The 27,958-nt window shown below is 40.7% G+C and overlaps 1 protein-coding gene across 4 annotated transcripts; it reads left to right on the forward strand.

The window, feature by feature from the left end:
* The first annotated feature begins 78 nt into the window (after positions 1-78).
* On the forward strand, positions 79-10,340 carry MAIP1 (matrix AAA peptidase interacting protein 1). Of its 4 annotated transcripts, none has more exons than XR_005385206.1 (5): positions 79-701; positions 6,260-6,331; positions 6,739-6,865; positions 8,011-8,154; positions 9,951-10,340. XR_005385206.1 is itself a non-coding variant. In XM_038585282.1 (5 exons), exons 1-5 carry the CDS (start codon positions 252-254, stop codon positions 10,027-10,029), a joined length of 876 nt encoding a protein of 291 aa, XP_038441210.1. In that variant the 5' UTR covers positions 243-251; the 3' UTR covers positions 10,030-10,340. The 4 variants fall into 4 exon arrangements, 1 of the variants encoding a protein (XP_038441210.1); XR_005385207.1 differs by lacking the exon at positions 8,011-8,154 and adding an exon at positions 8,192-8,345 and having other exon boundaries at positions 82-701; XR_005385205.1 differs by having other exon boundaries at positions 86-701; positions 8,053-8,154.
* The last annotated feature ends 17,618 nt before the right edge of the window (positions 10,341-27,958 follow it).

Consider the following 27,958-nt stretch of genomic DNA (forward strand, 5'->3'; position numbering starts at 1 on the left):
GGAGAGAAAAAAAAGGTCCGCGGAACGGCGGCCCCGCCGAGCGCGGCTGGCTGGAGAGCTGGGTCGCGGGCGCGGAGGCCGCTGAGGACGCGGAGGCCTCTCGGTGAGACCCGGAGCGGGGCTGACTCGCCAGAGGCGGCGGCAGCAGCAGGCAGCCCCGCTTTATCGCTAGGCTCCTCCGGAAGCCGCTCGGCTGGTTTCCCGCCGACGTCCATTCGGCGCAGCACAGACAGGAAATGGGGTGAGAAGTCATGAAAATGGCGCTGGCCGTCCGCCTGCGGCCCCGCTTGCTGCTCTCGCTGCCGCCGCTGCCGGGCGGGTCCGCCGGCCCCCGGGCCCCCGGGGGAGCCGACGTGAGGCCACCGTTGGCTGGACTTTGTTGCTTCTGTCGCCGCCGCCTCGGCTCCGGAGCGGCCCCGCTTCCTCGCGGGGCCGGGGCCTCGGCGCTGCTCGCTCGGGGCCCGCCGCGTCCGCTGCTCAGCCCCCCGGGCCCGCGCGCGGCCCTCTCCGCCTTCCCCGCCGACGCCCGGCGCACCTACAGCGCCGAGGAGCCGCCCCAGCCGCGCCAGAAAACCAAGATGATCATCCTGGGATTCTCCAACCCCATCAACTGGGTTCGGACTCGAATTTACGCCTTCCTAATCTGGGCCTATTTCGACCAGGAATTCAGCATCGCGGAATTCTCCGAGGGAGCGAAGCAGGTTGGTTTGCGGAGTTGGGGGTTGAGCTGTTAACACGCAAAAAGGAAAAAAAAAAGGGCGGTCCAGCGATGCGTTTTCTGCAGTTAATCCGGGGGGGGGCGCGGTTAGGGACCCAGACGCGGAGCCCGAGGCTCCTTCTGGGGCTTCATTCAATTCAGCTTCTGCTGATGCTTCGCAAGGTCGCCGAGGAGCGCGGGGTCCGGTTGGGACCGCCTGGGTGGAGCCCCCCGGTTTCTTTTTCCGTCCTACAGGTTTTGAATCCGATAGAAATGGATGCGATTCAAAGCCCATCTCTGCCACTCAAAAGCTACCCCGGCTTCAATCGTTCCTGAACGCGATTCTTCCTCTACACGGTCGAGGAGGCGGTGCCTGGCGCCCAGTAGGCAGCGCGCAGACCTTTGCTGGATAAAGGAATGAGTAGTTAACGATTGTTTTTGCAAGAGTAAGACGGTGCAACGGTGTAATTTGGGGGAGAAAAACAGAACTTTCTCTTTTTTCCCCTTTTTAAAAAAATATTTATTTATTTACTTATTTATTCATTCATTCATTCATTCATTCATTCAGAGAGAGAGAGAGAGGCAGAGGGAGAAGCAGGCCCCATGCCGGGAGCCCGACGTGGGACTCGATCCGACGTGGGACTCGATCCCGGGTCTCTAGGGTCACGCCCCGGGCGGAAGGCGGCGCTAAACTGCTGAGCCACCGGGGCTGCCCCTTTTTTCTTTTTTTAAAGATTTTATTTATTCATGGAGACATACACAGAGAGACACACACACACAGAAACAGAGAGAGAGAGACAGAGACCCCGGCAGAGGGGGAAGCAGGCTCCATGCAGGGAGCCCGACGTGGGACTCCATCCCGGGTCTCCAGGGTCGCGGCCTGGGCCCAAGGCAGATGGTTAACCACTGAGCCACCCAGGCTGCCCAAACAGATCTCTCTGTGAGCTCTTTGGTAGAGCTTCCTTGCCGGTGTCCCGACCCCCTCCCTAATCCTTCCCCCACAATACGCTTTAGAGAAGAACCTAGGGATAAGCAGTTTTCCCCTTTCAGAGAATTTGCTGAGACCAACTGGTGGCTGATAAGCGCACAGCACCCCGCACCCTGAGAAATAGCCTTTGGCGATTCATAGCCCTGACCTCCTGCCTATTGTGTCTCTTTCCAAGGGACTGATAATTCCCCAGCCTGACCCTTGCCACATAAGGGTCACTTTGGGTCCTGAGATTATTTACAGTTTTTTTTTTTTTTTTTTATCTGTTGGTTTTTTTAAGATTTTATTTATCCATTCATGAAAGACACAGAGAGAGAGGGGCAGAGACACCGGCAGAGGGAGCCCAACGTGGGACTCGATTCCGGGTCTCCAGGATCACACCCTGGGTTGAGGGCAGGCGCTAAACCGCTGAGCCAGCTGGGCCGCCCTTTACGGATTGTGTGGGTCCAGGCATTTTTCTGGGAGGAAAGTCCCTCTATAAAAATTTGTTTTGGATCACCTAGAGAGTTGGTCATTCCCAAACGTTTCAGAAGTCCTAGTCTGCTTCCCAACTCAAAACTGTCGTATTGCTTAAACTTGTAGGTGCAACCATTTCACAGTACTGATCGTATGCTGATAGTGATATAGTCCTAATTTATTTCAGATTGTTTCTGTAAACACAGTCGTTTTTATATTTATTTGTACGATCTGTCAGTCCTAAGTTGTTTCCAACTTTGTATAATCAGTGTCGATGTTAACTCCTGGTTCCTGCTTCCTTGCGTCACCTCTTGACTGCTTTGTGTGTTTATAAGAAGATTAGAGAGCAAAGGGCAAGCTTGATTAATAGCATTATAAGAGGTAAATCTCCGCTTGTGTCAGTTCTCAAAGTCTTTTGTGCATGCAGAGGTCAGTTGGCACGATTCCACTGTCCGCCTCCGTACTCACCAATGATATGTGAGCTTGTCTACGTCATAGCATTACATAACTGTACCAGCTCATTTATGTGTCAGTAAGGAATGAAATCTTCTCGCCTCCATGGACAGGAATCAGGCCTTAGGCCCCATATCTTCTGAACAGAGAGGAACATGGAACACTTTTTAGCCACTCTGGTCCTATTTTAGCCCTCCTCCTTGCTTTTAAGTAGTATCTCCACCCCTTTATCAGCCAGTCTATAAACAGTTTTTGCCTCATCTGTCAGTTTTTGCTTTAACCATTTAACCATTGTGACTTTCAAAAGGAATGTGTCATCCATGGCGAATATTTACCAATTCCCTAAAGCCATTGATTACTTAACATACCCTTTTGTATCAGGCAAATCAGTTCATCAGCACCTAAGATTTAAGAGGACACAGCCGAAAAACCTTCTCCCTACTAGATTTCCTGATACAACTGTATCTTTCTTTGCATGGGTATAATTCTAGGGCTGGTGCAAAGACATTAGCTACTTCCATCTATTCACCTGGGCTCCACTCGCCCTTTCTCCTTAAGCTAACTTCCCAGCAATAAAATGTTATCTTGGGTTGTGAATATTAAGTTATCGTTAGATCATGTTCATTCAGATTTTTTTTTTAACCAGAGAATATGAAAACAAAAGTCTTTTTTTAAAACAAAAGATCATATTCACTTATTTGACCGAATGAGAGGGCACAAGCATGGGAGAGCAGCAGAGGGAGAGGGAGAAGCAGTCTTCTTCCTGAGCAGAGAGCCCCGTGTGGGGCTTGATCCCCAGACCCTGGGATCATGACCTGAGCCTAAGGCAGATGCTTAACTAATGGGACTACTCAGACACCCCCAGAAAGGCATCTTAAGGATCATCATTCTAGTCTGACAATCCTTTACAGATGATAAAACAATTGGCTCCAGGATGCATTATATGTACTGTCCTGTGACCCAGTCTACAAGCAGTGTTGGTCCTCTAGTCACTAGCAGTTGAGATAGTTAAGTACAGTCTAGTCAAGCTTTTATTCATTGCATGAGCCAGAGAAATAGGTGGTCCAGTGCTAACTAAGCTTTATTAGCTCCACAGACCCTGCTTTCCATTAATACGTACAAATAACATGATATATTCCCTATTACTGCCATTAAACCACATTAATCATATACTGTATGTTTTCCTATAATCTTGTTTGCAAGATTTAGCCTTTTCTATGAAAAAGAGGGCTATTTCCTAGAAGCCTCTCTAGGCTAGACACTCATGTGTCATCCAGGCCTCATTAGGGCAGCCTGCAACAGTCTGACACTCTGGAGTTAACGCAGACCCCATAGGTTAAGGGCTCAGTCCCAGAGACTGCCTCCACTTCAGATGCTACTCATAAGTATATCCATTTGGATATATGCATTTTCTCAATTTGACTGGCCAGTTATAAATTGGCCACATCGCCCTTCCTGAAGTTCGATAATTTGCTAGAACAGCTCATAGAACTTAGGAATGCAATTTACTTGGCTATTTCCAGTTTCTTAAAAAGGACACAATTCGGGAACGGCAAAATGGAAGAGATGTACAGAGAAGGGTGTGGAGCAGGGTATGGCGCTTCCATGCTTTCTGGGCACATCACTTTCCCAACACCTCCACGTGTTCACCAACCTGAAAGGTCTCCTAATCCCTTTGTGTAGGGTTTTTATTTAGGTTCCATTATGTAGGCATGATTGATAAATCACTGGCCATTGGTGATTAATTCAATCCCCAGCTCCTCTCCCCTCCCTGAAGTCTTGGGGTGGAGCTGAGAGTTCCAACCCTCTAATAACAAGCTTGGTTCTTCTGACAACAGTCACCTCATTAGCCTAAACTCAAGTATGTTGAAAGGGGCTTATTTTAGGAGCTCTGTGCCAGGAACCAGTAGGAAGAATAAATGTGTATATACAGCCTTATCACAATATCACACGATTGATATGTGCATATGATTGAGCTTCCCTATTACATAACACCATCAAACCACATTAATCATCTAGCGTTTATTTTCCCGTATCTTGCTTGCATGCGTTAGAGGGCTATTTCATAGAAGCCTCTTTGGGTTAGACAATCTTATATTATCAAAGCCTTGTCAGAGCAGCCTCCTAATGGTTTGTTAATATCTTATCAGATCATTTGTTCTGGTGGAATCTTTGATCACACAAACGTCATAGCTTGGCCAAACTAGAATGTAATGATTGAGTTTCACCATGATCACTATAGTCTTTGTTTCTTCTTACCTAAATACCACCCATCTTCCTCACATGAAGGCTTATTGACATATAATAGTGTCTCTGAACCCTCAGAACCTTTAACGTGTTTGTAAGGGGTCCTTAAATCCATTTAGCTATATGCATTTTCTCAGAATTCAACTCTATTATTGTCTAGTTTTCCAGGGCACATAACCAAATACCACAGTCTGGGTTACTTAAACTGCAGAACTTTATTTTCTCACAGTTCCGGAGTATAGAAGTCCAAGATCCAGGTATTGGCAGGTTTGGCTTCCTTCTCTCCTTTGCTTGCAAACGGCTGTCGTCTGTGTCCTCACATGGTTTTTTTCCCTCTGTGTGCACGTTCCCTGGGTGCTTTGTCAAAATTTCCTCTTATAAAGACACTAGTTAGATTGGATTAAGGCTCACCCTCAGCTTTTTTAATCACTTCTTTAAAGAGCCTTTCTCCAAATATAGTCATCTTCTGAGGTACTGGGAGTTAGGGTTTCAACATATGAATGTGGGGGAAACACTGCTCATCCCATCCTATCCCATCCTAAACAGTTACTGTCTGCCTGATATGTCTGCACATCCTTCTTGTCCTGCCAGTTATTAAGATTTCATCTTAGATCTTTCTTTAAGAGGCTCTCTCTGGTCCTCCCAGATTGGCCTAAGTGACTTTTCTGCTCAGGTCATCCTGTCCTTACCCATCATAATTCTTGAACTTGTCAGTTTACTCACTTCCCTTCTCATGTCATCTGAAAGCTCCTTAAAGATAAGTGGAGTCTTCTGCAGTTTCATTTCTCACTGCAAAGGATGTGGAGGATTGCAGTTCATTCCCCCCTACTTTAAAATGGGATTCTTCTACTTCAGAGTTGGTAACCACTGTATTAGACTGTATAACCTCATTATCTTTTTTCCCACTTTCTCAAACCTGCCTTACCAATCTTCATGAGGTTCAGATTGCAACCTAAATCTCTAGACTCCCAGTACAACCTAGATTGTACTGCTTCTCAAATTCTTTGTGGTCATGGTTAAGAGGAGGGTTTCATATTATAGTCATTACAGTGATAACAGTGATTACTTCATTATTTCAAAAGGAAATCTTTAGAAGGATTTTTATTTAGGAGCTAATGTGTACACACACAGCATCTTTTCCCAGGTCCTGAAAGTGGATACGTAATTGGCAATCAGCTCACCACTGTATATGGTAGGGGAAGTCCATACAAGAAGAGAAAAGCCAATCAATTTGAAGGAGTCATGCCTAACAATGATATCATAGTATTTGACATTATTTATTTATCATAAAATAGTCTTTGTGATACTAAGCTACTTAAATATGAGCATTGTACGTTGTATGGTATTTTGCATGGTGTTTTGCAATAACGATTACCAACCTCTTTCCATCCTTTTTTTTTTTTTTTTTTTTTTTTAAGGCTTTTGCTCATGTGTCCAAGTTACTGTCACAGTGTAAATTTGATCTGTTGGAAGAACTTGTGGCCAAAGAGGTAAAGTATACTTTTAATTTACTTTAAAAAATAAATATGTTATTCTCCTATGATAGAATGATGCTCATTACCCTTATCTATGCTTAAAAGTAGTATGTGTGCCATTAGCCAGTGTCCCTGTGTCTTTACTTTGGTACTTTGGATTATATAAAAGCACAGAATAGAATGACTTGCTACTTAAGGCATAAGTAACTATGTCTTTCATTTGTCTTTATCCTAAGTGTTCTATTCGGAATCAACTGTTGAACAATTTGATGCATTTCAGCCTTGCTTTTGAATATGAGTAAATATGGTAGTAAATTTTAAAATAGGCTTAGAAAAATTCCTACCATAAAGAATTCATCTGCTTTTTGAAAGGCATTTGAAAATTCAACAAGTGAACTATGGTTTGCTTTTTCCGTACTCAGGTGCTACATGTATTGAAGGAAAAGGTTACTTCACTACCTGACAACCATAAAAATGCCCTTGCTGCTGACATAGATGAAATTGTATACACATCGACAGGAGACATCTCCATTTACTATGATGAGAAAGGTAATGCTAAAGCATAGTCAACTTTAGATGATAAATAGTTGGCCAGATAAGCTAAACTAGTGGAGAGTCATGGAATAGGGGGGTTTGTTGGTACAAGCAGACTTCAGGGAAAATAATACATTCATTAAAGACCTGACTCTGGGAGAGTAGAGATAGGAGATAGTTACTTAAACCCTTGTATCTGGGACCATTGTCTACTATTATTTCATTCATAAGAGAGGGCATAGTCACTTAAGTTGATGAAAATTGTCTAAGGCAGCTATCATGTCTCAAATAGAAAATATCTGTGTTTCATATTTCTTAACCTGAAGGAAACAATTCAGCATTTTAAATGTCCAGCTGTATATTAAATAGGAGTAAGATGTGAAAGAAAAAATAAATAATATCGGTTAATGACTTTTTTGAAAATAAGACTAACTATGGAACTCCCAAATTGGATTTGTTTGGAGAGCATGAAAAAGGATGAAAGGAACTTTAGTCGTTGTCTGGCTCTTCTCGTCTAATGCATACCTTTTTCCCTATGCATCCCTATTCCTAAAAATCTATTGACTCATTTACTTGAGTCAATAGATTTGAGTTACAAATACTTGCAACTGTATCATGTGCCAGGCACACAGGAAATCTAGCCTTTGCTTACATATTTTCCAAGGCACTTCTGATATAGAGTCTTAAATAGTTAAACATTTTTCATATACATGTTAATTTGAAATATTTCTATAGGTACTTTTACTGATAAATATTATCTTCTCCCCTGATATTTCAAATTGCATCTCAGCACCATGATCATTAACTGATTGTATTTTATTTATTTATTTTTCATTAACTGATTTTAACACAGGACATTGTAATAATCATTAGGCACATAGCAGAGTGAATTAGGATAAATGGTACATGTTCAATAAATCATAACTATTCTTTCTGAGATGCAGAGAAAAAGCCAAATATGTCACAAACCCTAAGAGAACTCTCTAAAAATAAAAAGTATCAATATAAGTATCTTAAGTTAGAATAGAATAAGTACAAAAAATTATCTGTAACAACTGTGTAGCTGCTGCCAATTTCTAATTTTCATTGTGGATACATGGATGATAGATTTTTGTGATTTGTATTTGTATGTGTGTGTGTGTGTTTTTTTTCTAAGGAAGGAAGTTTGTTAACATCCTGATGTGCTTTTGGTATCTAACCAGTGCCAACATCCCCAGTGAAACTTTAAGTGGAGCCAGTGTATTCCAGGTTAAGTTGGGGGATCAGAACGTGGAAACTAAACAGCTTCTTAGTGCAAGTTATGAGTAAGTCTAATCTCATTTCATTGTTTCCTTTCTCTAGAAAATGGAAGGTAGTATGAAGGAAGTATGAAGGTATGAAAACTAAAGGGAGCTTTAGGAAGAAAAGGATTGAAATTTGACAAGTTATTTAAGAAGAGAGAAAGTCATAAAGACATACTGGACATGAAACAGAAGTGTTCAGAAATTAGAAAGAGGTAATATTGCTGAATTTAATTAAAAGGTATTTGAGCTGTCTTACTACATTATAAACCACTCCCAAACTCAGTCACTTCAGACAGCTGTTTATTTTCTCTGCTGTTTTACTGCTCAGAAATTTTGGAAAGACCCAGCTGTGAGGTTTTCTTTGCCTCGTCTGTCATCAACTAGGGTGGTGGGGCTGGAGGATTCATTTCCCCAGTGGCTTCATCACACACATGTACACCCCCTTGGTGCTCCTTGACGTCTCCACATAACGTCTCATTCTCCAAGGCCTCTCTTCATGGCTTGGGTTTGTGGTAGCTCAGGCTGTTCACATGTTTTACATGATCGTTGGCTAGACTAGTGAGGGGCTTTGCCTGGGATTGGAACATCATTTCCACCCTAGCCTACCTGTCAAAATAGTCCTAGGACCTGTGGTTGAAAGGGCATGGAGAGACTCCACCTTTTTATGGGCAATAGCAGGGTCACATTGCAGAAGAACATGTGGGATGGGGCATATGGTTATAGCCATTCCTGGAAAATAAAATCTGCTACAGTTGGCACATGGACCATCCCACTCTAGATGTTTATTGATCATTTCTTATCTACCAGGTACTCTGGTAGGAATTCAGATACAAAATTGAAGGGTTCCTGCATATGAGTAGGTACTATCTACTAGGTTAGAAACTGATTTAAAAGAGACACTGTCATGTACTTTTGTGCTAATAAGATTTGGAACAGCGAACCAATCGAGCCAGTCAGTGGAGAAATAATTATATATTTATTTAAAAGAGAGTATGTTACCAAAACTATATAAACTTGATTTAAATAACAAACAGCCCAAAAATGACCTAAGAAAGAAAATATATTGTTTCACTAAGGTAAAGGTATCTTATTTTTTTTCACTTTTCTTGAAGTGTGCTTTTTTCTTTTTATTGAATTTTGCTTTGTTATAGAAAATCTGAATCATCTCCTTTTCAAGACATTATTTATAATTAAATAACAATATGATCAATGCTCACCTCTGTTTTTTCTGATGTTCCCTACTAAAACTGTTATTTTCAAAATTGACCTAATGTCTATAAACCAAATTCCATTAAAGTACCCTTTTCATTACCATAGTCCCAATTTATTTTTCCTCACATTAATAAACATTTGTTATAGCTAGTATTTAATAGAATATTGAAGAACTGGCAGATGTTACAATGTATATCAGTTCATTAAAAATACTCATTTTAGTGGAGAATGTTCTAATTTTGTGAGGATATTTTTGACTGAATTGGTAAATAAAACTTTTTTGTTTTGATTTTATTTATTTATTAAGATTTTATTTATTTACTCATGAGAGACACAGAGAGAAGGCAGAGACATAGGCAGAGGGAGAAGCAGGCTCCTCGCAGGGAGCCTAGTGTGGGACTGGATCCCAGAACTCCAGGATCCCACCTTGGGCCGAAGGCAGACGCTCAACTGCTGAGCCAGGCGTCCCTTGATTTTTATTTATGATTAACCATTAGCTTGTTGCTAAAAACTGCCTCTATTGTACATTTGCAAATTATGTAATTTATCCAAGAAGTATTTGGATTAATGTTAAGATTCACATTATTTGTAATTTTTTTCCCTAGATTTCAGAGGGAGTTTACACAAGGAGTAAAGCCTGACTGGACCATTGCACGGATTGAACACTCAAAGTTATTAGAATGATCCTTCTTGGAAAAATCAGCTTATTGGACTTCTGGCAATTACTATGAAAAAATTAAGGAAAGTGATTTTTGGATGAGTTGATCTTCACTTAGTCAAGTCTGTGGCTTACTTTTGTATTATTTTGAAATATTCCTTGTAGTATACTGGCATGATACAATAAAGCATTTTCCACAGATTGTTATTACCTTCTATAAAAGAGATCAAAGTAAAAAAAACTGCAACAGCTCATTGTTGGTCTCATATTCAATATCATTTCTAATGTTAACTATACATAAAATAATTTTGTAGACAATAAAGTATTGAAAAAACTACACATTTCTAAATTAATAGCCCTTAAATATTTTATTTGTAGTTAATACATTTAAACTAATTCAAGTACATCTAAGATTTATTTTTAAAAATCAGTGCTGCTATTTGATTACTTCTGGTCACTAGCTAGATGAGAAGGATGAGATGGAATTACACTAGATTGGTCCCTGCAGAACCGAAGCTTACTACAGCACCAAGAGAAAAAAAATACAGCTACCGTTGTAGCCACCTATGGGATAATAACAAATCTTCTAACATACTTGTATCTGGATTCCTAGAAACTGGGGTAGGGAAGACAAAATATAAGAAATAGTATCTGAAATTTTTCCTAATTGATGAAAACTATAAACTCACAGATGCAAGAAATTGAATAAGCAGAGTGACACATAAAACCTCACTAAGGTATACCATAATCAAATTGTTGAAAACAATTGGAAAGCAGCTGAAGAAAACAAAGACACATTCCATACAGAGAATGACTGTATTTTTCTTTCCTCAAAGTGCAAATTAGAAACCTTGGTATAACATCTGTAAAGTGCTTAAAGAAAAAGCCTGTTGACCTAGAATTCTATATTCAGCAAAAATATCTTTCAGAAAAGGTGAGAAAAGATTTTTTTCAGACAGGGAAAAGATGAGTGAATTTTTTCTCCAGTAGACCTGTTTTATAAGAAATGTCAATGAACAGAATAGAGTTCAGAAATAAATTTGTACCTCTTGGATAATTGGTTTTTGACAAAGTGCCAAAGTAATTGAGTGAGGGAAAAGTAATCTTTTTAACAAATGAGATAACTATACACTCAAATGAGAACTAACCTCAACTTTTGCCTCTCACATATATAATATTAGTGCAAAATTGGGAATGCAAAATGAGTCATAGACTTAAAAGCTAAAATCCTAGAAATTACAGAGAGAAACTTACAAATTGCTATCTTGGGATAGACCAAGGTTTCTTAGGATACACAAAGCATGAATCATTAAAGAAAAGTAAATTGGAATATATTAAAATTAAAACTTAAATGCTCTTTGAAAGCAGTAAGAAATGGAAAGCTAAGTCACAGATTGGGAGAAAATAGTTGGAATAGATACATTTGACAAGGGACCTATATTTGGGAAATACAAGTAATGCTTATAGCTCATTAATGAAAAGTTAAACAGCCCTTTAAATACTGGGCAAAATACTTGAATAGATTCTCCATGAAAGATACTCTAATTGCCAGTAAACACATAGAAGGATGCTCTACATCCTTAATAGAAAAGTAAAACTAGGGACCCCTGGATAGCTCAGTGATTGAGCATCTGCCTTTGGCTCAGGTCTTGATCCCAGTGTCTTGGTACCAAGTCGCACAGAGGCTCCTTGCATGGAGCCTGCTTCCCCCTCTGCCTATGCCTCTGCCTCTTTCTCTGTGTCTCTCATGAATAAATAAATGAAATATTTAAAAAATAAAACTACATGGAGATATCACTACAAGTACAAAATATTGGTGAAGATCTGAAGCAACTGGAATTCTCAAATATTGTTAGTAATAATGCAAAATGGCACAACCATTTAAAAGATATTTTGGCAGTTTTTTTTTTTTTTTTTTAATTCACTTGGGAGAGAGGGAGAGACGAGAGAGATCACAAGCAGGGGAAGCAGCAGAGGGAGAAGCAGACTCCCCAGTGAGCAGGGAGCCCAATGCAAGATTCTATCCCAGGACCCTGGGATCAAGACCTGAGCCAAAGGCAGAGCATTGTCTGAGCCCCTAGGTGCCCTTAGCAGTTTCTTATAAAGTTAAACATAGGTTTATCATAGGATATGCATATAGGATGCATAGGATATGATAAGCATACAAAGTGTTGTATATGAATATCAGCTTTTTTTCTTAATGACTCCAAACTAGAAAGATCCCCAAATGTTCAGTAGATGAATGGGCAAATGAGTGAAGGAAGCCAGATGCAAAAGAGTAGTTACTGTAAAATTATATTTCTGTGAAATTCTAGAAAAGTTAAAACATGTTCTTTGTAGCATTATTTACAATAGCCAAGATATATCAAGTTGGGGGGGGCAGTTATTTTATCTAAAGGGACATAAGTTTGGTTTGACTTCCAGCTAGTTTACTTCTTAAAGCTCTTTAAATGTTCAGCTACATGTTGGAACTCTCCAATTTGGCAATTTTCCATTTCATTGTACTCTTTCTGATTAAGTTCCCTATTTCAGGTGTGAGCCACTGACACCAAGAGAACGAAGCCCCTTTCTGTCTACTGTTTAAAAGTTTCCCAAAGTTCATTTTTAAAGTCTGTTATTAATTTATCATTACTTCCTTTACAATTTTGAGTCTGCCTTCAATTATCCATAAAGGAAAGACTACACGTCCCTATGTAGTGCATTTAATATGTGTATTTTCCCATTTCAAAGCCATTTTCTTATGCACCATTGGGTTATTTAAATCTCTCCAGCTGTTCCCCATCCTGCTACTTTTAATCATTTTTAGCTTTTTGAGAGGGTAGCAATAAGCAAGCTAACTATAAATTAGATAGCCCAGGAAGATAGATACATTTATATCACTAAAATACGGCAGAAGCCCCAAGGAGGAGTCAGTGCTGCAGTTTAAGTCAGAAGATGGTCTCCTGACACAATTCATACTTGTAGCGGAGGGGTGTCAGTCTTCTTCTATTCGGGCCTTCAGCTGATTAAATGAGGCCCACCCACATTACGGATAATCTACCCAAATCTGCTGGTTTAAATGTTAATCTCGTCTAAAATTGTCTTCATAGAAACTTCTGGAATAATATTTGGCCAACTATCTGAGTATCATGACCTAACCAAATGACTCATAAGATTAACTGTCAGAGCTGCAATATAGGATTATATACTCCCCGCCTTAGAGTAATGAAACATGAACATTTTGCCATGTTGTTTCACTTTTCCACCTCCCCCTCTACACAGTTGTTATCTAAACCATTGGAAAGTAAGTTTCAGAATTGTGTATCTCAATCCTAAATATTTCAACATGCATTTCCAAAAACTAAGGACATTATCCTATATAAATACAAGAATATTAGCCATAGTTCCATAATATCTAATATTTAACCCAAGTTTAAAATTCCACCATCTTTAAAATACATTTGAACCAAGATCCAATCAAGGTTCACATATTGCATTTAGTTATTATGTCTTAAGTTCTTTTAAAAATTTTAGACTATCCTCCATTTATTTTTATGACACTGTAACTTTGAGGAGTCTAGGATAGTGCACATATAGCATGTCCCATATGTGCAATGTATTTGATTATTATGCTGTCATTTCTGTAAGCTGGCTGGAAGTTGGCACTAAATATTTGATTAGATTCAAGTTAAACATTTTTGGCAAGAATATCTTACAAGTGATTTGTATACTTGGTATTATAGAACACATATATACATATACCCAGAACACACACATACACACATATATGCCACCGTATACAGTGTAGGCTGTGTAATAGTCTCCAGAGATGTTTATATCCTAATATCTGGAACCTGTAAATATGTTATCCTAACATGGCAAAATGGGAGTTTGCAGATCTGATTAAGGATCTTGTGATGAGGAGAATATCCTGGATTTTCTGGGTAAGCCTGGTGTTATTGCAAGAGCCCTTATAAAAGGGAAACAGGTCAGAGCCAGAGAGAAGAAGATGCAATAATGGAAGCAAATGTGGGAATGATGTGGGGCCATGAGAGCCAAGGAATGTAGACAGCATCTAGAAAGTAGAAAAGGCAAGAAACAGATTTTCCCCTGGTCTGCAGAAGGAGAGCAGCCATACTCACTCATTTTAGACTTCTGACCTCCAGAACTGTTAAATAATAAATCTGTGTTGTTCTATACCACTAAGATTGTACTAATTTGTTACATTGGCAACAGGAATTAATATACAGGATGATCCTTTCATGAATTCTGCTATAGTTTGCAAATTAATGATTCTCTCTATAATACCTTCCATTGGCATTCTATAAAACAGAGCCTCTTCCCTTAAAAAAACAAATCACCACAAATTCATGAATTGTAATCAGCCAATGCAATATCAATAACAGTTACTATTATCTTGATGCTTGAATAGTTCCCAATTTGACCAGTGGGAGTCCCTATAATTTGTTTGCTGTGACAGGTAAAAACTATCATGACCATAGTTGTTATTAGTCTTTGAATGCTGCATTTTTTGTCATAACGGAAAATGGGCTCTTCATGTTCATTTCCTGCCTCAGTCCTGAAAAATCAGTGTTTTCTCTGAAGAATCATGATTTCAGGATGGTTGCTATAGACTGAATGTGTCCCTCCCTAGTTCATATGTTGAAATCCTAACTCCCAATATCATGTTATTAGGTGGAGTCGTCATGAATGGGATTAATGTTCTCAAAAGGGAGACCCCAGAAATCTCCTTTTGCCATGTGAGGACACAAAGAGATGGCCATCTACAATCCAGGAAGGGGGTTCTCACCAGGCACGGAATCTGCCTCACCTTGATCTTGGACCTCCCACTCTCCAGAACTGTGAGAAATAAATGTTTGTTGTTTAAGCCACCCAGTCTATGGTAGTTTTGTTACAGCAACTAAGAGGACTAAGAGGATAATGTTTAAAAACCAAGTTTTTGGGCATCTGGAAGCATTTTGACATTTACTATTTGCAAAGGAATGCTCGTGTTTATATATATTTGAGATTTTGGATCATTTTTCCAAAGTAACTTTTGGAGGGTTAAATGTAGACAGTTTGCCTTTATTTTTGTCAACTTTATTTAAAATAATTCCCCCCCACCCCCCACTCTTTATGCCCTAGCCCAGATTTATTCTGGTTTATAGGACTTATCATATCTGCCATTGTAGTATATATTACTTTGTTGATTTATTCCATTGTCTATCTTTGCAACTCAGGCAAGGACTTTGTCTCCCTTGTTCACTGCTGTATTTTCAGGCCCCAGAACAGTATCTGGTATATAGCAGAATTTAGTAAATATTAGTTGAATGAATAAATAAATGAGCAAATCTCACTACTATTGAGTTTCCTGGCTCACATGACAGGAGAATTTCCCCTCTTGCTTTTGATTTGGCATCCTAGCAAGCTGGATATGGTTTCTTTTATCATGTACACAATCCCTTTCTCAATGAGTAAATGATATTATTTGGTAAGTGACCTTACTTTTATAATCCTATGACAAATGTCACTTATTGTGAATACCACACGGTGGCGCTAACTGTGTATGGAATCTAAATGCCAGGCTGGGCGGTAATTTGATGGGGTCTGAAGTCACTGAGGAATGGGAGGATTGCTTTGCTTACGGACAGATTTTTGTAGCTATGTTGTAGACACTGCCTAACAAAAAAGTTTCATGAGCAGAATTTATTGATGTTAAAAGGGTTAAGTGCATGATTCAAAGCAGAGGGAACTTACCTACGTCTTTTCTCTGATTGTTGGAACCATAGATTATATCATTCAGTTCTCCCATGATTATTTCCATCTTCAGAAGGTTTTTTTCTGGATGATGTTATAGTATATCAGTCAGGATAATAATTATGCTGCAGTAAGAAACAATCTCCAAATATCAGGGGATTGAAACAAAAAAAAATTACATTTTTGTTTACACTACTTATCCAATATGAGATACCCAGGGACTCTGCTCAGCACTGGCATCGCCTGCCCTCCTGGACAAAGCTGATGAGCAGCCACTACCTGAAACGATGGTAAATGAAAAATACAGCTCTGAAGGGTCTCACCTGAGCAATTAAATATCAAGCTTGGAAGTGATACAGCTCATTGGCCAGAACATGACCCTACTCAACTACAGAGAGCCACCAAGTATAATTCTATTGTGTGGCTGGAAGGCAGAGCTTGAGAAGCATTTGGTGAATAGTAACAGTTATTTTCCCATGCTGCAAGGAACTACCTCTCTTGTTTTAATTCTAAGAATGACTACTGCAGAGCCAGTCAATTCATACTCTTGATTTTGAAAGATCAGTAAGCTCAGTACAAAAAGGGACTTCCCAGATCCTCTGGTGACTTCTTATTAGCTGAGGATTATTAACTACTCTGGTATAAGGGACTGAAGGTGAGGGGCCTATTTCTGTATATCAATGATTGCAGATGTCTTAAACCAGTGCAAAATGAAAAAGGCCATTGAACATGTGAAGAATTCCATTCTCTTCCTTTGATGAGGCCTGCCAAGGTGATTTATTTTTTTAATTTTGATTTTTTAAATGTAAATTCAATTAATTAACATATAATTGGTTTTCAGAGGCAGAGGTCATTGATTCATCAGTCTTATATAATACCCAGTGCTCATCACATCACGTGCCTCCTTAATGTCCATCACCCAGTTACTCCATCCCCCCACCCCCTCCTCTCCAGCGACCCTCAGTTTGTTTCCTATGATTAAGAGTCTCTTATGATTTGTTTCCCTCTCTGATTTTGTCTTGTTTTATTTTTTCTCTCCTTCCCTAAAATCCTATTTTGTTTCTTAAATTCCACATATAAGTGAGATCATATAATTATCTTTCTCTGATTGACTTATTTCACTTAGCATAATACCCTCCAGTTCCATCCGCGTCATTGCAAATAGCAAGATTTCATTTCTTTTGATGGCTGAGTAGTATTCCATTGTATGTGTGTGTGTATATATATATATATATATATACACATCTTTATCCATTTATTTGTCGAAGGACATCTGGGCTCTTTCCAGAGTTTGGTTACTGTGGATATTGCTGCTATAAACCTTGGGGTGCAGGTACCCCTCCTGGATCACTACATTTGTATCTTTGGGGCAAATACCCAGTAGTGCAATTGCTTGCTCTATTTTCAACTTAACAGAAGTACAGAGATAGTATACTTTGGGCTGGTATGTGAACTCCACAGAGTCTTTGGGGGTCCAGCCTCCTTCCAGTCAGTATTGCCTTCCTTCAAGTATGACCCTTGTCCTCATAGTACAAAATGGCTGAGCTCCAGCCATTATATCTATATTCCAGCAGCAGAATGGGAGAAGAAAAGAATAAGAAAAGGATACCCATCAGCTGTCTTTTAAGATGCTCTCTCAGAGATCACACAAAACACTTCCATTTAATTTCATTGGCTAGGAATTAGGCATATGGCCAGACATAATTTTGTTAGGGCTGGGAAATACAGTCTTTTGCTGGGCACAATTTATTGCCCAAATAAAACTAAGGGTCCTAAGACTAAAGGAAGAGGAGGAGGCAACTAGTAATTTGCCCTAATTGGGTTCCTTGAGTCATAAGTCAGTGTGGACTCTGGTAGATGGCTGACAGGTTTGCTTTGCCAGCTTCACTGACCAAGAGCTAGCTTTTGGAGACCCCGTCACACTTTCTAAGTAGGGTCTAGTAATAGTCCTAAACATTGCCCAGCTAATTTTTAAAACCTAGATGTAATAGAGCACCCAGAGAAGACTCTCAATCCAGAGCTGCTTAAGAATGCTCCAAATAATCTGTCCAGACCTCTGAGGGCTCACTTCCTGTTGTTTATACCATACATTCCTGCCTGGAGGACTCTGGAGATAGTTTATCCCCTCTTCAAAAATAGAAACCTCTTGACTGTCCTCCCCTCCATCCTATAAACCAATCAGTCTTTGGATATTTTATCAAAATTTACTTCATTTGCTTGCTTAATGAATTACAACTCAATTTCAATTTTGTAGGAGAAGTTACAGCATCTTTTGCCTTCATGTGAAGAAATCCATCAGGAGCACTGGAAAAAGTAGATAATCAGGTCCTTTGATGAGCCTTCCTTAGCCTCTGAGTGCAGAGGAGCTATGGGCAAAGCTCTATGGGTTTAGCAGAGCACCTCATCTGCCCTCCTCCCCACCCCCTATCCTGGCTTTACTGATTCTCAGAATATGCATTGTAATATGACACCCTACTCAGGGAAAAAGCTCCAATAGAAAAAAAAATGCGGTTTATCTCAAACAGAAATAGCCAATTCCAATAACTGACCTTGTTAACTAATTTATTGCTAGGAAAGAGATTTCCTAGTATTGATTCCTAAAGGGGGAAAAAATCCAACTTTAAAACCAACTTAAAATTTATGCCACATAACAAATCACATATTTTAGTTACCATCAAGTTCTTTGAGGCCACATTTTTTCCTAGGGAGTACATCAAGGGGTAGCATTGTCCAAAAGAAGCCATTCTGTGTGGCCTGATTGGAGTTTTACTTGATTCCCTACGTCCTTCCTTATAGCTAGTCTCTAGCCTCCCATTCCTTCTGTTCCCCAGGCACATGGAGGTTCTCCCTACCTTGGCACCTTTTGAAGAACTATCCCTTTGCCAGCTATATGCTCTCTGTTCAGATCTTCAATGGCTGGTCACTTCTTGTCATCTAGGTTCCAGTTTCAATGCCACCTCCTCTGTGAAGACTTTCTGCTCGTCCAATCTAAAGCCGGCTGACCCAATCATGCTCTGGTGTTTTTTTTTCTCAGAGCATTTACTGTCATCCAATGGTCTCTTTTTTATTCGTTTGTTTATTGTCTGTCCTCCCTCTGCTAGGATGGGGCCTTGTGGTTTCAATCTAGTGCCTCATCCTATCTGGCAAAGTAGCCTTTATCTCCCTGTTGTTCAGTTCAGGGCAGCGTTTCTCGATCTTGGCACTACTGACACTTGGGGCTACTTACTTTTTGTTGTGGGAGGAGCTGTCTTTTTCTGTGGAGGGTACTTAAAGGAATCTCTGGCCCCCTGGTTGTGACAACCAAACATGTCTTCGACATTGCCAAGTGTCCCCTGGGGAACAAAATCGCCTGCAATTGAGGAACACTGGTCTAAGCTATCGGCTGCTGTGTTGCTGTGTTGGTGTTCAGGAGGCAATATTGTCTGAGAGTGATCACCCCTATCATTTATTGATTGCCTACAGATGGGTTTCATATATAATCAATGCAACATCCCTTACAATAGGTACTATTATTATTCTCATTTTACAGCTTGGGAAACTGAAGCACACGATGGATTAATTTTTCTAAGTTCACACCATTAGTATATGGTGAAGCCTGGGATTCAAACCAAACAACAGTCTCCAGAACTCTGTGCCAAGAGGAGTGGGCACTGTTGTGGGCATCTCACTGCCCTGCCTCTGGTGGCGGAAACAGGGCATCAGATGGGCTCCCATCCCTCCAACCCACACGGCTGTTCATTCAGTGACCGTGGGCAAGTGACAACATCCCTCTCCAAGCCTCATTTACATCTGTATATAAAAACAAATAAAAAAGTCAATTAAAAAATGCAGAGTTGCATTAGGCATTGATTGCAATAGCATATCTGTAAACACCTGGTATGTGGCTCACAGTTAGTCCTGAATTCATTTCTGCTCTCCTTCCCTTCCCCTTGGCTCCACACTCCAAGTACCGAATGCAGGTCCTAAAGATCTTGGTTAGACAAGCCCATGGTGGAAATCTAACCTTTAACCAATCTGCGGGGGTTTTGTCATTATTGGCCCCCTTAGAAACAGCTTGCTGGGCTGGCATCTCATCCTCTTCTGCTAATGACCAACAGCCAGCCACAAACCATCAGCACTTCCCCATTAAGCCAAATGGAGCTTTTAAACCTATACTGATTAGATACCCCGGAGCCTGGCTGACAAGTAGCTTTCCTGCTCCATTTCTTTTTTTTTTTTTTTTTTTTTTTTTTTTTATTTTTTATTTATTTATTTTTTTTTATTTTTTTATTGTCTTAGAATTGGGTCTTGTTTTCCAAATCTATTTTTTTTTATTGGTGTTCAATTTACTAACATACAGAATAACACCCAGTGCCCGTCACCCATTCACTCCCACCCCCCACCCTCCTCCCCTTCTACCACCCCTAGCTCGTTTCCCAGAGTTAGCAGTCTTTACGTTCTGTCTCCCTTTCTGATATTTCCCATACATTTCTTCCCCCTTCCCTTCTTTTCCCTTTCACTATTATTTATATTCCCCAAATGAATGAGAACATATAATGTTTGTCCTTCTCCGACTGACTTACTTCACTCAGCATAATACCCTCCAGTTCCATCCACGTTGAAGCAAATGGTGGGTATTTGTCATTTCTAATAGCTGAGTAATATTCCATTGTATACATAAACCACATCTTCTTTATCCATTCATCTTTCGTTGGACACCGAGGCTCCTTCCACAGTTTGGCTATCGTGGCCATTGCTGCTAGAAACATCGGGGCGCAGGTGTCCCGGCGTTTCATTGCATTTGTATCTTTGGGGTAAATCCCCAACAGTGCAATTGCTGGGTCGTAGGGCAGGTATATTTTTAACTGTTTGAGGAACCTCCACACAGTTTTCCAGAGTGGCTGCACCAGTTCACATTCCCACCAACAGTGTAAGAGGGTTCCCTTTTCTCCGCATCCTCTCCAACATTTGTTGTTTCCTGCCTTGTTAATTTTCCCCATTCTCACTGGTGTGAGGTGGTATAGAGGGAACATTCCTCGACATCTTAAAAGCCATCTATGAAAAGCCCACAGCAAATATCATTCTCAATGGGGAAGCACTGGGAGCCTTTCCCCTAAGATCAGGAACAAGACAGGGATGTCCACTCTCACCACTGCTATTCAACATAGTGCTGGAAGTCCTAGCCTCAGCAATCAGACAACAAAAAGACATTAAAGGCATTCAAATTGGCAAAGAAGAAGTCAAACTCTCCCTCTTCGCCGATGACATGATACTCTACATAGAAAACCCAAAAGTCTCCACCCCAAGATTGCTAGAACTCATACAGCAATTCGGTAGCGTGGCAGGATACAAAATCAATGCCCAGAAGTCAGTGGCATTTCTATACACTAACAATGAGACTGAAGAAAGAGAAATTAAGGAGTCAATCCCATTTACAATTGCACCCAAAAGCATAAGATACCTAGGAATAAACCTCACCAAAGATGTAAAGGATCTATACCCTCAAAACTATAGAACACTTCTGAAAGAAATTGAGGAAGACACAAAGAGATGGAAAAATATTCCATGCTCATGGATTGGCAGAATTAATATTGTGAAAATGTCAATGTTACCCAGGGCAATATACACGTTTAATGCAATCCCTATCAAAATACCATGGACTTTCTTCAGAGAGTTAGAACAAATTATTTTAAGATTTGTGTGGAATCAGAAAAGACCCCGAATAGCCAGGGGAATTTTAAAAAAGAAAACCATATCTGGGGGCATCACAATGCCAGATTTCAGGTTGTATTACAAAGCTGTGGTCATCCTGCTCCATTTCTTGATGTGAATGAATTAATTGCCAGACCTATTGTTTTCTAACATGGCCAATTAAAGGAGTTTTCAGATGACTAGCACAAACCCTCTGGCCAGCAGGGGGCCTCCTTTGCCAACATAACTGTGTTGGTGCTCAGGTTAGCCCGCAGAGCCCCACCAGAAACTGGGTACCTTTGAAAAGTTTGCTTAGAACAGGGGTTCTAAATTTCGGGGCCACCGATCTCCATTGATAGACTTCTGTGACCTTAGATAGGGAAAAAAACTATGGTTTATTTTCACTATCCTCTTACTAAAATGTAGGATTTCTTTCAATTATGAAGTGTACGCAACAAATCACAGATATTTGTAGATCCACCATGGGTGCTGCAGAGATCTTGAAATATTGGTTGTATCCCTCATTACTTCAAAATTACAGAAGCAGGAGGACCTCCTGCTGGATCTTGTGATTTAATACCTTAAAAAGAAGCACGTATGGACTATATCACGAATTTGTTGTTGGTATTTTAATATTGGTGTCAGTAGTTTTATTTTATTTTATTTTGTTTTTTAACATATTCTGAAAAGAGGCCCATGCACTTTATCAAGCTGTCAAAAGTATTCATGGTATAGGGGTGCCCGGGTGCCTCAGTCAGTTACACATCTCTTGATTTCAGTTCCAGTCATGATCTCAGGTCATGAGATCCAGCCCCATGTTGGGCTTTATGCTGGATGTGGAGTCTGCTTGAGATTCTCTTCCTCTCCCTCTGAGCCTCCCCCCACTGCGCATGCTCAGGTGTGTCAGCATGCTCTCTCTTTCTCTCAAAAAATTATCCATGATATAGAGAAAAGGTTAGGAACACTTGGCTGACAGCCCACAGGCTAGTCTCTGGAAGAACGAAGTTAGTCTTCAAGGGAAGACTAATAATAATAATAATAATTAATAATTTTTAGTTGTGACTCATCTCTCTCCCCTCCATCTCCTCTGATGACATAAAGGTGTGTCAAACATACCAAAACTATTAGTTACAATGCTTGGCAGTGCACAGTTTGTATCAGAATGAAATTTTAGTGTATTCAAAATTGTGTTGACCTAATTTTAGAACATTCAGGATGCCTGTCATTTTGGCCTTGGGGAGGAAGGGGTCTAGCTTTTCCAGCTGTCTCTGACTTCACATTTTTGCTATCCTTGGTTGATTTCCAGGGTTCGGGAATCATCTGGAATCATGAGTTTCTCTCTATGCTCAGCTCTGAGAGATAGAGTCACTTTTCAGTGAGAAGCCCTCAGCCTGTGGGAGTGTTGCTTCCAGAATCTGTTCTTCTTCCACTCCTGTAAGAAACATTCTGAAATACATATACTAGAAGTGGGGATGTGGAGAGTTCCTTTCCCCAGATTCTTCTGTTTCTCTTCCCTCAGGGAAATAAAGCCAAGCCGGGCCAGGCTGAAGAGTCTAGTTTCCCCAACCAACGCCGATAGCTTATCCTGGGTCTTGGCCTCGGGCGGCATAGAAATGAAGCAAGTCCACATAGTAATCATCACTTTAGCACTTTCTCTCTGCTGGGTCTCTGTGCTGTCCTTTCCCCTACTACTCCCCAGGCCTGCCCTTTCATTCCTAGATCAAACATTTTGTTTTGATTGCCTAGGAAAACAATGGCTCCTACGGTAGCAATAGTAATAAAACCAAAAACCATCCCTTTATTTATTCAAGACCTATAACATGCAAGTATTGTGTGAGATACTTCTCATTTAGCCTCCTAGTCAGCCATCATAGGTTGATAGTGATGTTTCCCCTTACCCGCCACACACACCAGAATTCATGTCCACTTGCAACCTCAGAATTTAACCTTATTTGGAAATAAGGTCTTTGCAGATGCAATTAGTTAAGAATCAAGATGAGATCATCTGAATTAGGGTTGGCCTGAATCTAACGACTGATGCCCTTATAAGACAAGAGACAGAGGGAAGGGCACGTAAAGATGAGGCAGAGATTGGAGTTATGCTGCCATAAGCCAAGGTATGCCTGGGGCCACCAGAACCTGGAAGAGGTAAGGAAAGATTCTTCCCGAGAGCCTTGAGAAGGAACGTACTCCTGCTAATACCTTGATTTTGGACTTGATTTTCCAGAAGTATGAAAGTCAGAATTTCTGTTATTTTAAGGTTGTTTTTTTTTTTTTTTTAATTACAATAGCCATAGGAAACTACTATTCCAGCCAACAAAAGCAGTTTTATCACTCACCTTTGTCAAACGAAGACACCCAGACTCAAGAGGCTGTGTACCTGTATAGATTTATAAAGATGGTGGAATTCCTGGGGTTTGGGCCCTGGTCTACGAAACCCCCAGTACCTTCCACCCTCCCTTCAGAGATAATATTGGATGCAATTAGTTGTTGACTTTGATAGTTGATTAAAGTAATTCATTTTCAGGTATGAGGGAGACACTGGGTACAGGCTGTGGCTACACTGAAGAGGGCATGGCATTCTCAAAGGACCTCCAGCCTATCTGCGGAGGGAAGAGGAGAAACAGGACCAGCTCTCCCCACTCCTTCTGCTTAGCTGTCCCTGGAGTTCTGACATGGAACCTGCACCCGGGACCATTCCTTGGGAAGGCTTGCTCTCCTCCCTGTGCTTGCTTTCTTGCCCTCACTTTTTCTGGGGCTCTACAGATGTGCAGATGAAGAATCAAGATCTCTCTCTGAGGCAGGCGTCTTGTTATTACAGTGAGCCCTCTATTTCCCAGCAGGGGGGGTCCAAAAGCCTATGAGGGACTTCATCATAAGCCCAAAATGGCACTATAAATGTTGTAGCTAAAATCATCTGATGGTGAACAGAAGAGGCTTGCTTTAGCCCAGGTGCACAATTTTTTTTTTTTTTCCACAGGAACGTTTCTAAGAAAATGAGTGTCTGTGCTTATAAAATCACTCCATTCCTGAGACTCTTAGGGGTTCAATCATATTCTACAACTCAGGCCCAGTGGTGTGGTGTGAAGTTTCTGGGGATGTTGGACACCTGTGGACCCCATCAGCATGGTGGGCGGCTGGCCTATGACTTGCTTTGGTGACACTTCCAGGGATTCAGTGGTGTCAGGTCATTTGGCCGAGGGTCTGGCAGTGTATTAATGTCCCTATCCCTGGCTCGTCAAGAGTTACAAGGCTACACACTGACAGGAGAGTTTTTATTTAAAAAATAGGATTTCTACGACAAGATCAGTTTTAGTGTTGGCAGTCCCGGTACTGTCACTATAGGTAAAACTCATCACACGTTCAGATCCCAGCTCAGTTCTTACCAGGTGGGTGTCCTCAGGCAAGTTCTCAAGCATCCCTGGTCTCTGGACCTTTCCATTTTGAAAATACTAACTCATCTCAAAGGCCTGTGATAGACTGAGAATTTTAAAGTCAAACAGGATATAAGAATGGGAAAAAGCAAAGTAATAAAAAATGTGCATTATCTTCTTCCCAATTTAATATTAAGGGTTATAGTCAAATGTGGGATGATCACACACCTACACGCCAAAAGCAAGAAACAGATTATCCTAAATGACTTTTTTTCTGAAAAGCTGTTGATCCTCTTCCCTTTTTTTTCTCATCTAATTCCTAGCAGGAGAATAGATGATGGTGAATAATAACCTATGTCGAGTTGGCAGTTTTTGTACTTATGTAAAAGTTTGTGCTATTATCAGTCTTGAGAGATCAGGGGTCTATAAATATGTGAGGGAGCTTTTCTTTGTAGTTATGTTTTAGTCAGGACCTTTGAGTTCCTTTGTGTTAGGATCCTAGTGTCTTGCAGAAATAGCCTTCAGTATCAGCTGGTCCAACCTCCTCAAATGGACAGGGAAACAGAGGCCAGAGAGTCATAGTCTAACAGGGGTTAATTCTTACTATTGTTATTTTATTTTATTTATTTTATTTATTTTTAAAGATTTTATTTCTTCATTCATGAGACACAGAGAGGCAGAGACACGGGCATAGGGAGAAGCGGGCTCCTTGTGGGGAGCCCAATGCGGGATTCAATCCCAGGACCCCCGATAATCACCTGAGCTGAAGGCAGACACTCAACCACTGAGCCACCCAGGCATCCCTTACTATTGTTATTTTAAAAGAGATGCATAGTTTATATACCATCGCCCATTTAGTGGCAGAGCCAGAGAAAGAATAAAAACTGTTCGCTCCTAACTACATGTACTCCCTACCAATCCAATGTTCCTCTCCAAGGAGACTGGTTAGACATCAGCGCGGGGTCCACTTCTAATGTCTTTGAGGCTGTTTCTGACTCTTAGGATTAGGAGAGAGCTGAACTGTTTATATCACCCACGGGGATCATAGGGTTTGCACAACATAACTGGTAAGCTGTGAATAAGGTTCACCAACACTGTACACAGTTCCCTGGCACAGCTTTGCCATCATCTCCATTAGGGGGCATGGGTGGTGGGGGAGAGGGGGAGAGAGAGAGAGAAGGGTGGAAGGAAGGGGAAGGAGGAAGAGCCAGCCGCTCCCTGCTCTTCTGTTCCCGCGGGGGTGGCTCAGCCAAGGCCCTCCTGCCTGACTCTCCCCTAGTCATTGATTTCAGTTTTGAGGTTTCCCTACCATCCCTGATACCCCTTGTCAGAGATCTGAGTTCGCCCTCTGAGATCCCGAGGCACCAGGGCCAGCCAAGTTCCCTTCCAGACTCTTAACATATAGTGATTGCCTACCTCCCTTTGTTCCCCAGCCCCAAGTGGTGGGTGCTCTGGGCAGTGATGACCTGTGTGATACTTCGGTGTTCCCTTTACGCTTTTGAAATGCTTTAACACCTGGTTAAAAATTCCTATGTTAAATTCTCACTGTTAAAATAATTGCAGTGGTTTATTTCTTCGGAGACTCTGGCAGGTACTCACGTGAGCATGCATTACAAAAATAAAAATAATCCACGAATGGGGCAAATCCAAAGTCCTCAATCATCTCCCCCCTTCTCACACTCCCTACTGGATGTGCTCATGTCAGTTAGGTCTTCTTTGAGTGTCTCTCAGTTACTCCATTCCCTGGAGGAAATCATAGTTATTAACAGGTGTCTTTCCCTCCAGAATTAAAAAAATAAATAAATAAAAATTTACATAAGTATATGTACACAGGCAAATATTGTAAAGTAGGATTACCTAGTGAAAACATAATGAAGTAACCTAGCATAAACACAAACCATATATTAGCATTTAAAGTCCTTTTTCTCTTTTCTAAGAAAATTGATCTATTCCATTTTCAAATCTTAATTCGAGTTAGATCCCAGTTCTCTCATTTTAATCTGTTCCTGCTTTATTTCCCCACTCAAAATGCCATAGTCTGATTTTTTTCTTTGCTCTTGATACAACTTACTTTAGGTATAAAGTAAACACCCAATAAATGATGTCACGAAGAGAAGAGAATGCCAGAGGAGTTCAGAATAGGAAGCAATCACGTTCAACCAAAGAAGTCAACCAAGACTTCTTAGAGGAGATAGAATTTGGGTGAATCTTGAAGGATGTGTTGGACTTGAAATAAGAAAGAAGCCACAGGGAACATTAAGAAGCCTGATGTAGGTGTCTAGATTCTCTATCATGGTGAGACGGCTTGCTTTCTGCGTCATGGGGCAGGATTACACAAAATCTGCAATGAGGTTGATCTAAGAAGAAACATATCCATACATAAAACTGTGAGATGGACCCAAGGAGAAAAACAGCTATTTCTCCAGTCTAGGGTGGGATGAGTCTATACGGCCATGTCCAAGATGCTGTAAGATTCATTTTCTTCTTTGTTTCTCCTTTTCACAGTTCTCACAGTTGCTCCATTGTCCCTACGCTGCTCAAGGCCCTTCTTCCCCACTTCAAAAGGCCCACGACCTCCACCAATGAACAAACAAACAAATAAACAAGAATTTTTTTTTTACATTTTTAAAAATGCACCTGAATTTGCAGACCCTGGTCATACATTCAAAATCAAGCAGCCCTGTTGCATGATCAGTTGTAATCCCTTTAGATTTCCCCTTAACATCTCAATGAAATCCACTCATAAATTCCCTTCTTTGCTGACCAAGTGCTGTGCAGTTGCTGATTTTGCAAGATACGTGCTAATGTAAAGTATGTCTCCTTTGAGTCTCTTTATCACTTGGTTGCTCTCTGCTCCACCTTCTCCATATTTATGTCCTTATCAGAGCTGCACACAGTATTTCAAATGAGCCTCAGTGTTCTTCCTGCCATACCAGAATATTGACTGTAACTCGATAGCCTATCTCAAAATTGGTTTGGGGAAGTGGGGGGAGGGGGGGTTGGATTCTTTTCCTCATTGTGGTTAAAATAGCTTGCCTTGTAAATGCCAGAATATATTTTTGCAGATTAGGGTTTTTACAAAGAATGGTGTCAAATGCTTTCCGGAAAGGTGTTTAAATGATTTGGGTAGGCAGCTTCAGCCGTTAACATGTTCCTTTACAGGTTCACCTCGCAG

The sequence above is a fragment of the Canis lupus genome, chromosome 37, assembly GCF_011100685.1.
Source record: "Canis lupus familiaris isolate Mischka breed German Shepherd chromosome 37, alternate assembly UU_Cfam_GSD_1.0, whole genome shotgun sequence".
Classification (NCBI taxonomy): domain Eukaryota; kingdom Metazoa; phylum Chordata; class Mammalia; order Carnivora; family Canidae; genus Canis; species Canis lupus.

Bases quoted from the DNA above. Each gene is read 5' to 3' on its own strand.
- MAIP1 (XM_038585282.1), top strand. From the start codon at position 252: ATGAAAATGGCGCTGGCCGTCCGCCTGCGGCCCCGCTTGCTGCTCTCG. The intron at 6,332-6,738 runs GTAAAGTATACT...TTCCGTACTCAG, and splicing joins AAGAACTTGTGGCCAAAGAG to GTGCTACATGTATTGAAGGA. The intron at 6,866-8,006 runs GTAATGCTAAAG...TTTTTTTCTAAG, and splicing joins CATTTACTATGATGAGAAAG to GAAGGAAGTTTGTTAACATC.